This window comes from Etheostoma cragini, chromosome 7 (genome assembly GCF_013103735.1).
Source record: "Etheostoma cragini isolate CJK2018 chromosome 7, CSU_Ecrag_1.0, whole genome shotgun sequence".
Lineage (NCBI taxonomy): Eukaryota > Metazoa > Chordata > Actinopteri > Perciformes > Percidae > Etheostoma > Etheostoma cragini.
Window position 1 is genome coordinate 4,823,862 of NC_048413.1, and position 16,168 is coordinate 4,840,029.

Genomic DNA, 16,168 nt, shown 5'->3' on the forward strand with positions numbered 1-16,168 from the left:
TTATACATACATATACATATTTATTTATTAAAAAAAAAAAATTCACATACAATTTTTCACATGATATTTAAACTTGAGACTACCTTTCACACTAAATAGTCAATGTTAGTGCTATCTTTCGTGATCACCTCAGTGTCACTACCTTTCACGACTCTATTTTTAGAGACGTTACTTTTCGCCTCTGACTCTTCTTCACACTAATTTAGCCGATATAGTGCTGCCATTCATGCCTACTTCGACACTACACATTCACACTTTTTCTTTAAAGTGCTACCCCTTGAGTCTGACTTTCTCTGACTTTCTCTGACTTTCTCTGTATTAATTATCTGACTTTCTCTGACTTTCTCTGTATTATTTATCTGACTTTCTCTGACTTTCCCTGACTTTCTCTGTATTAATTATCTGACTTTCTCTGACTTTCTCTGTATTAATTATCTGACTTTCTCTGACTTTCTCTGTATTAATTATCTGACTTTCTCTGACTTTCTTTGTATTAATTATCTGACTTTCTCTGACTTTCTATGTATTACACAACAAAATTAATCACCATATGGTACGTTCCTCCATGTCTTGATGTCAAGATTAATCAAAATACCTTTCTAAATTGTCAACCAGAACCAAGGACCTCCCACATTCAATTTAGCTTTCGCCAATATAGCAGATTTGATATAAACAGGTAATTAATGTAAAGCCAAACGAGGCAATAATTGACTCTCTTTTTCTAATTCCTCATAGACGTGACTCGTCCAATTTGCGGCGGGATTTAACCCTAACTCTGTATTCCAACCTAACCCATGTAAGATAGACAGTCAGAGAACGTGAATGACTCGGAGAAGCAATGGGTTACTTCACGTTATAATAACAAGTACTTAGGACTCAACATCGCGAGATGTGAAAATAAATGGTTGTGATGAAAGCCTATTCAAGTTGTCGTGGCCGAGTGGTTAAGGCGATGGACTAGAAATCCATTGGGGTCTCCCCGCGCAGGTTCGAATCCTGCCGACAACGTGTCAGTCCTTTTGTCTTCAGTTAGAGTGTATTTAAAAAAAAAAGCCTGTGCACAGTGCAATTCGAAAAGTTTCGTACAGGTTTTTTTTCATTACAGCAAAACTAAACCCATCTAAAATAAAACTTTATTACTGTTGATATTGTCATGTATTAGAATAGATGCATTTTAGTGCAATACAAACTCTTGTCTTCTCGTGCAAAATGACCTCCCTTGAATAAGTTCATACTTGAAACTGTTACGGCAAAATATGATTTTTAACATGTATCTGCACACAAGAAAATACAACTCCGTATCCCTTCTACCGAGCAGCTATATTGAATTTGAAATTAGGTGCAGTTCTAAGATTATAGCACCAGAGGGAGCTCCGTGTACGGTGCTTAGTGTTCACGTTGGGGACATTCTCTTTGTGGCTAGTCAAGGTTTTATTACACGTACATCCATGTAATAAAGATTGCGCAGAGACTGAAACTATGAAAGTCAGTCAAATTTAGTGCGTTTCAGAAAAATATTTACTTACTAATAAAATTTAGTAAAATTACTAAAACAGAGGTTTGAACCAGATAGGCCTACATTTTGGGAAATGTAGAAAACGATACAACTAACAAATAGTAGTTTCAAGTACTCAATGTCTGAGTCATCTGTTTAATCTGGGTTTAAACTGGAATATAGATAAACCGGAGAATATAAAACAGGGTACCAAAGGCTATAATATAGTATACAAATAACAGTATAATATATATTATACTGTTATTTGTATACTATATTATATACTAAATTATAGCCTATTTATTTTAAGACTATAGGCCAATATTGGCCTATAGTCTTAAAATAAATAATGGGATATAGTCTTAAGTAATAGTAATAATCAAACTAAAGTAAGTACCTTATATATATATTTTACTCTTATTATTGTTGCTGCTGCATGTCTCAACATGTCTAATATAGGCTACTGTACGTCTTGCCCGTTAGATGTAGTCAGCTCGGACGGCATGGGAAGCTTGTCCTTGTTGCTGCTTTCAGGAGGTGGCAATATGTGTCTGGACCTTATGGGACTTTAGAACGGATTCCAGTGTCTTTTTTATTGAGTAGGCTACACTTCCTGGGGGCTTGCCCTTTTTTCATTGACTTTATTGTGTTAGTTCTTGGCTACTCAAAACGTTTTTTACAGTCACACATGGCCTACAAGTTGTGACAAAACCCCAATTACAAATCGGCATCATTCTCAAAGTATTAAAGTCCTGTCCTACCTCTCAATGAGGTGGGATGTTCTTATAGTTTCAAGACATAAGATGCATGTATTAGGCCTACATTTCCCTAATAGTGTGTGATTTGAAGACTATTCTTTTTTTGCGACCCTTTTTTAAGTAGCCTATAAATTAAGTATTCATGTCTTACACTAGACTGTAACTTGTCTTGCTGTATTTCATGTATCTGTCCTATTCTATTCTATTATAGCTGTTTTTACATTCTCTTTAAGAGATGTTTTAACTGCTCTATAATGTTTTATGTAAAGCCCTTTACAATTGCCCTGTTGCTGAATCATTGCCAATAAAGTAGCCTAACGCTGGGAAATTTGCATTTGTTATTGGTGCGTACATAAACGTGTTAAACATGAATATGAAATAAGCAATAAATAGCCTACAGAACTAGAAGAAACTAGATTGCATTGTGAATGCTGTAGGCTATGTTGAAAGGCTAACATCACTGGATTGCTGGCTTTTATGTGTAAGTAAGGTGATTAGTAGGAATAGCTGGGAAAAATGTGAAAGGGTTCAATTTGTATGCCAATTAAAAGTTGAATAATACCATTGATGTTTGAAAGAAGTGGAATAATTTAATTGTTTTTAGAACAGGCTGACCCTACACTAGATCAGAGAAGAAATGTTGTAATGAAGCTGAGATGTCAAAAAAAATGAAGCTGCCATATCTATAAAGAGGTATGAACCGGTATGAACTGGCAGCACCATCCACTCTATGGCCACGCCCACTGGCTGATGGCTACGTCACCGAGCCTGTCTTTTTATAAAAACCGCGAGCCTAGCCGCACAGCTACAAGAAGCACCGTTCACATCCGTTCCAGACCTTGGAGGGTTACATTTACCCAAAACTTATTTTCAAATGGGCCCCGTCGCCTAGCGGTTCCCCCCCCCCAGCCTCGCCGACTGAGTTGAATTGGGTGCTACTGATCATCAGCACGTCTGGGTCCCTAACAAGGTGAGTGTCCCCCGCCCCCCCCTTCCAGGTTATAAAATGGTGGTGATGGTGGGTGAGGGCCGAGTGGGTGGTATAATGGCAGCTGTTGTGTTTTTCTTTTGTAAAAAAACTCCGAAGAACAAACGTTATGTGGCTATGTCGGCTCTAGCCGTGTTCTCTTTTTCATTGAACCTAGCTACATCGCTAGCTAGCTAGATAGCTATTAGTAGTAACGGCCACATTAGCGGGGATGGCGATACATAAACAACAACTGGTAATTATTTAAATGTCAACAGACTGTTAAGATGTTGTCTGACAAGAGAAAGGTCCCAGCTTCACGGCCATTTGTTTTTCTATCCTTATCAAGACAGTCTGTCCTGAACCCCTCTGGCCTCTTTAAATGAGGCTTGTATTCTCCTAATTTCCATGAAATAACGTGAAAATGTCGGTTTGGTGCAGTGACATTCTCGCCAATGTAAACAAGCGTGGGCTGACGTCATCACATGGAAGAAAAACAACCATTTCAACTGCACATGAGCAGGTTATGTGCATTTAATATTCGGTGTATCATGTTTTCTATATTCCTTTATATAAATACCTCGAGTTGGAGACCAGGCTGCTTCTCTCTAATTAGAAATTAGCTGTTTATCAAGCAACAGCCAGACGTATGCCATATGACAAATGCCTGCCGTTGGTATTTTCTGACATAAATGTAGAATACACTATTAAAGGGAGTTATAGAGAGAGTCGTTGATTATGAAAACAATCATTAGTTACAGCCCTATATATTATTACAAGGTTATAAACTTAATTAATTTGTTATTTTACAACACAGGGCTAAATATAAAATGCTGTTGCCCCTTACAAGACACATCGAAAGAACATATTTTATTTATATATAAAATATATATATATATATATATATATATATATATATATATATATATACACACATACACACACACACACACACACACACACAACCAGTTGATTCATAATAAATAATGATTTTTTTTATTAGGTCTGAAACGATTAGGGGATTAACCAGCTAGGAGATTGACAGAAAAAAATGCATACGTTTTAATGCTTAATACTTGATAATATAATGACAAATACCTTAAGGATCATACTAATAGTCCCTGTATGGAGTGTGGACTGGTACTTGTACAGCAGTTGCAGCCCCCCCCCACAACACACACACGCACACACACACAAACACACACACACACGCACTCTGACATCAATCCGTTTGTGCATGTATAGGACCTGAGCATGTGCATGTATTTCAGTCTTGTGAGTAGTGTGTAATAACAACAGAGTGTACAATTTATTTCCCCATAGATCAATAAAGAGTATAAGTTAAATTATGCTGTTGTGATGAAATCATCTTCATTGTCTGGAAAGGAATGTAAAAATCCTTTTGCCAATCTGGTTTTCATCATACTGCTGTTTTGCTCTCCAGGTTTCCATCAAGCACAGCGTACAGCGACCAACTACAGTAGAATGGCAGCTATTCCAGCAGGCGGTTCCCTGGTGGCGACCACTGATTACTACCGAAGTGAGTCTCTCTCCTCACAGAGCGCCAGACCAACTGTTACTCTGATGTTGGATATACGCACTACACCCCCACTAGATAAGGCATCATTAAGTAATGAGTCACCTCAGTATTTCCACAATACGTACGCTCATGTGGAATTTGCCTTGGTGAAAGTTGCATACATAACCAAACAAACATATTAAAGCTGAGGGGCGGTGTTCTCAAGGCGACACCCTTCCCGTGTTCTTTTTTTGATGGTATATCTAGAGTAGCTGCACACTCTGAAGTAGGGCTGCACAATTAATCACATTTTCATTGCGATCAAAATTTGGACTTCCCACGATCAAATTTGCGTGATTGAGCGATTTATTTATTTATTTTAATTTTATTTTTTTATATATAAGCGTCATTTCATAGAACACTGATTTATTTTGCATAACGCATTTACTACTCCGTAACCCCTGTCTGCTCATGTGCTAATCAGTTGTTTCTTTGCACCGTGCAGCTTAGTTTCAAGATGTAGACAGTCACAGAGGACAGAGTAACGGGAAGAAAACTCAACAGATAGCAGTCGGTTATACATCGGTCTCAAGGTTCACCAGTTTACAAGTAAACGCAACATTTTGTCCCGTCTGTTGTTTTTGTCAGCAGTGACCAGTGCTAGTTGGTGCTGGTAACGTCTGTTAGCTGTTAGCTCCTCTAGGACGCACCGGTGCTAATGTCCTCGCATCCACTGCAATGTTGTTATATGGATATGGTTAATTTTGCGTTACATGACCCATTTTGTCTGTAAAGCCGTGCCTGTGTTGGATCTCTCCTCTGGTCACTCTCGTCTAACTCTCCACGCCCGGCCGGCCACACAGCGGCGCCGGTCCAAACTTCTGACATTTGTCCACGGTTTTAATTTTTTTTAATAACACAGCTGTATATTGTCTAGGATGAGGGGCAAACCTGTATTTGTACCAGTATTTCCGCGGGTAACTCTTGTATCGCGGTCGCCACGGCAAAGAACACCGAAGAAGTTATTGAATCTCTCTGTGAGACGGAGCTGCTGGACCTGGGCCAGAGATGTGACCCACGGCCAGAATATCATAGTTCATAAAAATGCTGCGCAGTGACGATACAGACATTTCAAACAAAGGTCGTGTGTATCCGCCATTTGACCCATGCTGGATCCGTTCATAATGAGTCAGCCGTCTCTCTGTGATACTGTGATCATACTCCCCCTCGCAGTTATAAATAGCCTATGTGACAATAAAATTTGTTTTGGTTAAAATCAACAAATAATCGTGAGAATAATCGTGATCAAAATTTTTATCAAAATAATCTTGATTATCGTTTTGGCCATAATCGTGCAGCCCTACTCTGAAGTCTCTAAAAGACCACATCTTTGGCTTCAGGAATATGGGAGGGTTTGGTATGTGTTATAGTTTCCAGTAGTGCCAAATAGACTTGTAAAACTGTCTCAATAAATCAAGTGTGCACAGTGGCCCCTCAGGCTGTCACACGAAACAAAATATATTTACATTTTCTGCCTGGCCCTCTCATTATGAGGGAAGAACATTAAGAACATCCATGACTTCTTTACTTGTTACGTTTCATTTTTGGTTGACTGTGATTAAGCCGACCACCTGTTTAACTCATTTTCTGCTCATTCTGTGTCCCTCTAGGGCGCATCGGCTCTACGTCCAGCAGCAGCTCTTGTGGCAGTTCGGAGTACAGTGGAGAGGTCATCCCTCACCATCCAGGTGTGTGTTTGATACAACAAACACAAAAAAGCAGATAGTTTGACGAGAATGAAACTTTTCATATTTTCCTCGATTACAAAAAGATAGGCCTATTATTGTCAGTAGGACAGCTTAGTCTTGAAAGAATAGAGAGAAGGTGGATAACATGCAGCAAGTGGCCACTGTGACAAGGACTGAGCATTGGCATATGGGTGTGTGCTCTACCAGGTGAGCTACCCAGGCGCTCCAAAAAAAGCTTCCTAAAACAGAATTAAGATCCCCATGGGACTTGACTCTCAAGGGTGGTTGACTGACAAACACACTGTTTTATATCTCCATAGAACAACAGAAACAAGCTGATTAAATGGATGCAACTGTCCTATTTATAGGAACCCAAGAAAATGGTTGTTGGCTAAACACTGCTACTCCAAAAAAAGTGACTCACAGCTGTTGCTGTGTATTATGGTTTGTAGTGAACAATTCAGGAGAAGGATGCAAGGCAACTCACATGCACGTCTAAAACACAGAGTCAAGTCAGGGCTGTGCTTTGGGGAAAGAACAGAGTGTTCCTCTCAAGGAGAGTTTCTCTGTACCGCTGTCAGATGTGTCAGTCTCTCTGAGCAACAGCTCAACGTCCTGTTGTTGGGCAATAATTTGCAGAATCCGTTTCAATAATCTCAATGATTGCTGCGGCTGAGTCAGATGTTACCTCAGAAAACACAGAGCTACTATGGTTGAGTCACCTAGCTCAGGTCTGACATCACTCTTTCTAATCTAGCAGGAAAGGGGTTTTCAGGTCTCAGGACTAGCAACTCCCATTCAGTTCTCCAGTCAGGATTCAGATGTCACTATGAAAAGCAAAAGGCACCCAAGCCCTGGCACACAATTCGTTCAGCCCCCAGTAAACCAATATAACCCTCAGCCCCAGTTAATATCTGCTAAACTCACCACTGATCCTGGATCAGCTTCATGTGAAAACCATCTGAGCTGACAGATCAATGCTGGTTCTAGGTTTTTTGTGGGCATGCCTGTTTTAACTGCTGGGACAGACACACACACACACACACACACACACACACACGTGTCAAAGTTATTATTTAAGTAGGTGGTAGGAGAAATATGGGTGTGTGTGTGTACATAGTCACTCAAGCCTTTCTCTACTGTTTAGTCAGTTTGGGATGGGTGAGGTATAGACCTGTTGCAAAGATTAATGGATTAGTTGTCAACTATTTAATGAATTGCCGACTCTTCATAAGTAGGTTTGAGTAAAATCCTTATAAAAAAAAGTTCCAGCTTGTTAAATGTGAATATGTTCTACTTTCTTTTCTCTTCTGGGACAGGAAACTGAATAGTTTTGAGTTGTGGACAAAACAAGACATGTGAGGGTGTCATCCTGGGCTTTGGTAAACACTGATCCATATTTCATGACATTTTAAAGACCAAACAACTAATCCATGAATCAAGAAAATGATCAAACTGTTTTCAGAGAGGCTGATGACTGCTCACAGAAATTATTTATATATGTATATATCTCCACACGTCCCTTCGAGAATTTGCTTAATCTAGAAGCTAACTATATCACACATACTTTAAATGTGACCATAAGTATGTAAATGCAGCTGTTCAGACACTACTCAAAGTGTCAGAGTCCGTTTGACACTAAGCCAAACACAATTCTGACTCCCGGGGGAGGAAACCTGAGTCATGTCTACCTCAGGGTGTGGCTGATGTCACACACACAGTCAACTCAAACACACACTCCCAATCTAACATTGGGTTCCTGTAATGTTCTGTCAGCCATCTCGCTTCACTGGCTAGTTGTTGTTTTACTTTCCCTTGGCTCGTAATGAAGAGCAAAGTAGCTTTAATCACATGAGGAACTTTAACGTGAAACACGCGGTCCTGGAGGGTTAAAATGAAGCTACTGTGTTAAACGTATGCCTTTCTTATCCGCCTCCACAGGACTCCCCAAGCAGGACTCTGGTCATTGGTGGTCCAGTTTCTTCTTTGGGAAGCAGCCAGGGATGACCCCACTGACTGAGGAGGCACAGCAGAAGTAAGTATGAACACGCACACATTGCTTATCCCATAAAGTATACATTATTATCATTACAGTTTTATGTAATCCCGGTCCTAATCCTAACGACAGGATGTAGAAAAAGTTTTGGATAATCAAAGTGGATTATAGACGTACTGATCCAGGATTTCTACTCCAATATTGGTCCTGTTTTTAAAATAAATACTCATACATACTAATACTGCTGCTCTCTCCAACAGATTGAATTCGGAGTTGCATTTACCTGCTTTTCTAGTCTTTTACTCACACCCCATTTCCATTATACAGTATCAAGACTATATTTTTACAATCTGTCTCTGGTCTCTTTCAGGGCGGGGGTCCAAGGCACACTGACGAATGGTCAGATCACCTGCGTTGCCAAGGAGATGGTGATGCAACGCCAGGTGAGTGAGAGCAGCGAGGCAGGAAGCCCCACCTCCTCCTGATCCTGCAGGCTCACTCTGACCCACGCCACACCTTGGAGGGGGGGAATCAAACCAGCGACCAACGCTAGGTGACGGGAAGTTGTCCCGTCTACAACCTTTTTATTTTATTTTTATATTATCATTCATTGTAGTTATAGGCTGCCTTACTTGTTTTTTTGTTCCTGCAACATTGTTTTTTATTGAGAAAAAAAACAAGAATAAAAAAAAAAAAACTGATGACCTCCATGTGTTTTTTTTAAACATTTGTACTGTGTTTGTAATACTGTATTGCATTGACCCATCCACATGCCTTTGTTAGACATTTTTCACGTTTGTCCCCCTGTGATTGCAAATGCAATAAAGTAGACTCCTGCAGCCTGATGTTCTGTGTTGGACTCATATCTCTCTTCTTCTCACACACAACATTTAAAGCACACAATTAACTACAGATGTTATATATATGTTATATTTACCTACAATCATAAATAATATTGAAAAAGTAAGTACTTGTAATGGAAAAATATAAATACAGATAATGAAGATATACAGAAAGTGTGTGGAGTAAATGAAAAAACAGGAACAGAAACTACAACATCAGGAAGTGCAGGTGTTGTAGAGTCTGACAGCGGGCGTGATGAACGGCCTGCGGTACCTCTCCTTACACCGTGGGTTTATCAGTTTGCTGCTGAAGGAACTGCTCAGGGACCCAACAGTGTCGTGCAGGGGGTGAGAGGTGTTGTCCATGGTGGATGTCAGCTTAGCTAACCTCATCCTCTCCGCCACTTCCTCTATGGGATCCAGAGGACAGTCCAGGACAGAGCTCGCTCTCCTGATCAGTCAATTGAGTCTGCTCCTGTCTGAGCTCCCCCCCTCTAGCAGATCACAGCGTAAAGGATGGCAGAGGCCACCACAGAGTCAAAAAAAGTCCTGAGGAGAGTCCTGCACACTCCAAAGGATCTGAGTCTCCTCGGCAGATAGAGGCGACTCTGGCCCTTCTTGTAGAGGGCATGGGGGTTTGACAGTCCAGTTTAATTTATTGGTTAGGTGAAGACCCAGGAATTTGTAGCTCTCCACTACCTCAATATCTGATCCCTGGATGCTCATTGGTTAGAAATGGTTTTCTTCCTAAAGTCAACGATCATCTCCTTTGTCTTGCTGGTGTTAAGCTGAAGCTGGTTGAGCTCTCCACCAGCTGACAAAGTCCCTGATAACCGACCAGTATTCCAGATCGTTCCCCTCAGAAACACAACCAACAACGGCTGTGTCATCAGAGAACTTCTGGATGTGGAAGTGGGTGGTGTTGAGCGTGAAGTCTGAGCTATAGAGCGTGAAAAGGAAGGTGAAAAGAAAGGGGGACACATATATATTTATTGTTATATAATAGCTGTATACTACTGTGTACTGTATGGTTGTGATTTATTATATAATTGTTTGGCCTTACTTGGGTAAGTAAGCAAGTTCAATGTTTATAAAAAGAACTTCTCACAGAAATAAGTGCTTACACACACAATTCAAAGTTCTAAATTGTCAATCTATAATTTAGGACCTGGAGCTGGGGCTCTTAAGCCGGGTGCTTGTGACGGGCAGTACGTTTAGCAAAGCAGACCTAAGTGAACAAGCTGACAGATATAGTCGAAGTAGCTCAGCCACATGTGCTGTGGCCTGAACTTGTATACTCGATCACTTGAATACTACAGAGGTTCTGCAGCGCTGCGTCAGCAGCAGCTCTGGTTGTTGGTCATCGCACCAGCCTCAAAACAAAATATGTGCTTTAGAGGTTTAGTCTTTCTCATTGGACCTACAATCTCTGGACACTGTGGACACTTTTTAAAAAGCAGCTCAATACCCAGTTGTGTTTGAAATGAACGGCCGCAGTGTTGCATTCATCCTCAGTTCTAAGGTTACTCCGGGGTTTGTTTTGAAATGTTAAAATCTAGGGCGGGATTTCCACTGGGGACGGGCAAGTTTTAAAATCCCGTTTGTCTAACCCTAACCTTTTCAAATTTTGTTTGATATTATTTTATTTATCTTATCTTGGTGATCAGCCCATATTTGTAATAATAAAGAAAGTAAGACATTTTTTATTTTACCTACACCAGACAAAACCAATCAGTTAGCTAAACTTCAAGCATCAGATAAAACTGAAGTTATTGTGCTGGGCCCTAAACACCTCCAAACTTCATTAACTAGGAATATAGCTACTCTGGATGGTATTGCCCTGGCTTCCAGCACTACTGTCAGAAATCTAGGAGTTATTTTTTATCAGGATATTTCTTTTAACGCCTCTGAAACAAACCTCAAGAACAACCTTTTTTCATCTTTGTAACATTGCCAAAATTAGGAACACCCTGTCTAAAAATCATGCTGAAAAACTAGTCCATGCATTGTTACTAGCAGGCTGGACTATTGTAATTCTTTTATTATCAGGATGCTCAAATAAGTCCCCTAAGACTCTCCAGCTGATCCAGAATGCTGCAGTGTGTGTTCTGACAAGAAATAAGAAAAGAGATCATATTTCTCCTGTATTAGCTTCTCTGCATTAGCTTCCTGTAAAATCCATGATGGAATTTAAAATCCTACTACTTGTGGTTCCTAGAGTCTCTAAAGTAGAATGGGAGCCAGAGCCTTCAGCTATCAGGCTCCTCTACTGTGGAACCAGCTCCCAGCTGCTTCTCTTCATTGTCGTCAGATTCATCTACCATATAATCAATAATATTATAAAAGTAGAGGGAGGCAGGCCATTACAGCCTGATCCGGCTGGGGAGAGTTCTAACCTGACGAGGCTCTTCTCCTCAATCTGTCTGTCTTAGTTATGCTGTTATAGTTCTAGGGGATTTCCTTCCTTCCTTTGACACACTGAGCTCCACTTGCCTCTCTCTTTCCATCTGTGTGCATCCTGTCCCAGGAATGCTTCTTACTAACCTAGTTCTTGGGAGTTTTCTTTTCTCCCAGCATATTTCTTTGGATTGGGATGGCAACAAGGTCTTGGTTGCAGATGTCGATGGGGTCTTGCTGCACTACACCCTGCTGCATCCTGCTACGTCCAGCCGTGCCCTTCTGTGCAACGCTACACCCTGTAACGCACTGCAGTGTCCTAGACCTACTCTAGGTCTAGACCTACTCTATCTGTAAATTATAGAGTCGTCTAGACCTACTCTATCTGTAAATCATTGAGTGGTCTAAACCTACTCTATCTGTAAAGTGTCTTCAGATAACTGTTGTTATGATTTGATACTATGAATAAAACTGAATTGAATTGAAATGAATAGTGTTCTGTTCTGTATTGTTACATGTTATTTCCCCCCCTGACCGCAAAAGAAGAAATGTTAGTAAAGTGGCTAGGACCAGAATCAGCAGAACATGCAACACGCTTGAGAGCTGTACATGTTAATGACCCAGGACAGGGGCTGCTCATTGTATGGGAGAGACTAGAAGAGTGCTACGGCCCGCCCAAAGTCATTGAGGAGACACTGGAAGAGACTGGATAACTTTCCAAGGATTTCAAATGAAGACAATCAGAAAATCAGGGAGCTGGCAGACTTGCTGACGGAGCTACAAGCTGTGAAATCGGAAAGTGAACTCCCAGGCCTTACATATCTTGACACAGCACGGGGCATAGGCAGTCCTCCTATTAGCATTCAAGGCCATCCACAACCTGGCCCCCCCCACCTATTTGTCTGATCTCCTCCAGCGTCCCACTCCCACCCGCTCCCTCAGATCCTCTTCCACCACAAACCTCCCTGTCCCCTCCGTCTGTCTCACCACCATGGGGGGCAGAGAATTCAGCCGCTCTGCTCCCCGTCTCTGGAACTTATTGCCCCCCCAACTCAGAAAGATTGATTCATTCCCTCATTTCAAGTCCCAACTAAAAACACATCTGTTTAAAACTGCCTATTCCACGTAAATGTCTGTTCCTCTGCCTTTTCCGTTGTTTTGCTGTATAGTATTTGTTTTGCTGTATAGTATTAGTTTTGCTGTTTTATTGTGTATGGTATTTGTTTTGCTGTTTTTAATATATGAATTACCTGTGCGGTGTCCTTGAGTGCCAAGAAAGGCGCCTTTAAATAAAATGTATTACTATTATTATCATAAGCAGCAACGTACAAAAGCTACCATTTGCCAGAAAGATGGATGACACAAGGCTCCAACTACAAAGAAAACTACAGAGTTGATTTTCCTCCATTCTCTTTCTTTGTCAACTTTGTCAAAAATATCAGCTACCGTACACCTGTATCAGTCCACACGACTGACATTTCATCAGACACAGTTACACTAGCTGACCCTACACACACAAAAATAGAAGACCCAGCAAAGACATGTCCTATTCACAGTGGTGGGCTGTCAGGGCCATCAGGGTCTTCTCTGCTGGCCCTGTCAAAATCAAAAATATATTTTTTCACAATTAAATTACTTTGTGTCAAAAATCTATTACTTTTTCAGTACGTTACGATTATATTTCCGGAAAGAATACGGTAGCTAGATTTTCCATGTCATCTAAACGCATCACAGCTCCGTGGACCAGCACTAGTAGGATTGCTAGCCCTTCATTGAAGCTGCCATTTTTGCTATTCTTGCTGCCAAGGTTTTGTGCGGCACTTCACTGAGGGTAACTACGACTGCTATGACTGGCTAACAGCTAGCACCGTCGATCGGAACAAGCTATTTTGCTGGCCGTGTTCGCTTTTTAATACCAGTCAGGGAATATGGAACACCACAGGTTTTAACAGCCCGAATAGCTTCACCGAGGCAGCTAGCAAACATAAGGTATCCGAGCGACACTTCACGATAGTGGGACATTTGAAGACCTTTGGTGGGTCCAGGGTGGATTTGCAACTGGATGAGCAGCGGTGACGAGAGACAAGCCTGCACGATGAGAGAGTGAGAAAAAATGGGAACATCCGGAAGAATTCAAAATGATCTCAAAAGTGCTGTTGCTGAGGTGCCAAATGATGCCATCAGAAAAGATGGTTTTAATTTACAAGTAATGGGTGAGTGTTACGCTACTGCCTATTCACAAAAAGCCCCACCCGCTTTACAAATGCCGTGCATTCAGAGAGAAACCCCTCGAGGAGAGGAAAGCCTTTCTGAAACAAAGTTGCATCTGTTTCCATTGTTGGAAACAACATCTCATCTCGCAAAGAACTGTGTAAAGAATGTTAGATGCATCGAGTGCAACAATGACAGACACCATTCGGTTCTACACCCAGGGCCCGATCCATGGTCCAAGACCCTAAAATCTACACAGAAGGATGAGAGTGTCAGTCCAAGCGTTGCAGTGACATCAAAGTGTTCAGAAGTTTGCGGCGGAGACATGACTGATCTTGTTCTAAGATTTGTTTGGTCAGAGTCTTGCCTACAGGCCAACATGATAAGGCAGTTGAGCTGTACGCCATATTGGATGAACGAAGTAACCGGTCCCTGGTGAGATCCAAATTCTTTGAGCTCTTCAATGTTTAAGGTGACCCTTCTCCATGTTCCCTCAGGACATGTGCAGGAGTAGTGGAGAAGTCAGGGAGAAGAGGGCACGGCTTCCAAGAACAATCTTTAGATGAAGAAGTCACTCTCTCTCTTCCTACCCTGTCAGAGTGCAACCAAATTCCCAACAACCGATCTGAATATCCCATGGCAGAGGAAGCTGTTCAACACACACACCAAAAATGTACCGCAAAACAGATTCTAACTTTACGTCCCCAGGCACCTATAATGTTGCTATTTGGCAGAGACCACATCAGAGTCCACAAGGTGCGTAAAACAGATTAACGGCCCAAATGACTGCCCAAATGCACAAAAGCTTGACTTATAGTGGGCAGTGTCTGCCTTGGTAAGTAAATACCTTCTACTCTAACACACTGGAAAATGGATGAGCATCCCTCTTTAAGCCATGTCCCAACCACTATTTTGTGAAAGAAACACATGACAACACTGGGTCATCTGCAAGGACAGCAAAGGACACATAGGATGCGCTGTGTTTTAGAAATCCAAAGACAACGTCAAAATTGCACCTTCATTTGAAGACATGGCTTTTCTGAACATCATGGAGCAAGGGTTTTACAAAGATGAAGATAAGAGTTGGATGGCTCCCTCACCTTTTAAGACACAGAGACGTTGTCTGCCTAACACCAAGGCTCAAGCCCTTAACCGTTTCAGATCACTGCAGCGCTCTTTCAACAGGAAATCAGAGCTGAAAGAACACTTCTTTGCATTATGCAGAAGATATTCCAGAATGACCATGCAGAAGAAGCGCCCCCACTCGAACCTGAGGAGGAGTGCTGGTACCAACCTATTCTTCTGAGTATATCACCCTAAGAAACCTGGACAAATCAGAGCAGTCTTTGGCAAGTTTGTCCTTGGCAGGGTGTCTTCAGTTTAGAAACTTTTAATCAGGTCAGAGTGCTTTTAGAATTAATGGTTGCTTAAGCTAGTGGTTAGAAGGTGGTGAAATATAACTAGCTGAAGTTATTAATATGTGGCATGATAATTGCATGTGGTGTTTTTTTGGCAGTCTTAATCTGGTTAGACCATCCACCTAGGAAAACTGTTGCAACCAGTTTTTTTTTAAATAGTTTCTTCAAATTTATTAAACACTTTCAACTAAACGACTATCCCTCCTCCCGGGCCTTAGATATTTGTTTTAGTTTTTTTCCCTTATTACATTAGTTGTATTGCCAATTAATTGTTCTTTTTCCAGTTATGTTTAAGTAAATGTTGTTTTTTGAGTTTGTAATTTGTAATAAAAAAATGTTGTAGTAAATAACCACTTCTATGATCTTTTATGTGGCCTTGCCTGTGTAGTGGGACTCCCTGGGATTGGTAACGACTGAATTCATATTTTAAACTCTTTGGGTGGAAGTCCCAAGGTGGCGTTGTCGAGTGTTAAATTGCTAAGTTTGGCTAAGCCCTCCATTGGGCCTGGTTACACATACGATTGCGTTAAACAATGCAGAAGTCATGGCAGCCTTTCCCTCAGACGATCATGCAAGCAACCTAAAGGATCTAGATCCTAGAGCAGACAATCTCCCTATTTAGCAAAGTTTGGGTGTCAGCTGGGACCTGAAAAATGACCCACTCAGGTGTCTGACGAACACAAACCTTTTACGTGACGTGGAGTCCTGTAAACCAATCACAGCCTGTGTGACCCCTTAGGATTTGTCGCCCCAATGTTGTTGTAGGGGAAAGCCATACTTCTGGAATTATTGGGAATACAACTGGGACGAACCGCTG

General features: G+C 41.2%; 1 protein-coding gene and 1 non-coding gene across 2 annotated transcripts; both read left to right on the plus strand.

The window, feature by feature from the left end:
* Window positions 1-926: 926 nt before the first annotated feature.
* On the plus strand, window positions 927-1,008 carry trnas-aga. The gene has a single exon. It is a non-coding gene; the product is annotated as a tRNA-Ser (tRNA).
* A 1,969-nt stretch (window positions 1,009-2,977) lies between these two features.
* Window positions 2,978-9,326, plus strand: ppdpfb (pancreatic progenitor cell differentiation and proliferation factor b). Its single transcript, XM_034876698.1, has 5 exons — window positions 2,978-3,223; window positions 4,665-4,760; window positions 6,410-6,487; window positions 8,429-8,522; window positions 8,854-9,326. Exons 2-5 carry the CDS (start codon window positions 4,706-4,708, stop codon window positions 8,966-8,968), a joined length of 342 nt encoding a protein of 113 aa, XP_034732589.1. The 5' UTR covers window positions 2,978-3,223; window positions 4,665-4,705; the 3' UTR covers window positions 8,969-9,326.
* The last annotated feature ends 6,842 nt before the right edge of the window (window positions 9,327-16,168 follow it).

Coding starts and splice junctions, on each gene's coding strand:
- ppdpfb (XM_034876698.1), top strand. CDS start 4,706: ATGGCAGCTATTCCAGCAGGCGGTTCCCTGGTGGCGACCACTGATTAC. Junction 6,488..8,428: donor GGTCATCCCTCACCATCCAG/GTGTGTGTTTGA, acceptor CCGCCTCCACAG/GACTCCCCAAGCAGGACTCT. Junction 8,523..8,853: donor ACTGAGGAGGCACAGCAGAA/GTAAGTATGAAC, acceptor GGTCTCTTTCAG/GGCGGGGGTCCAAGGCACAC.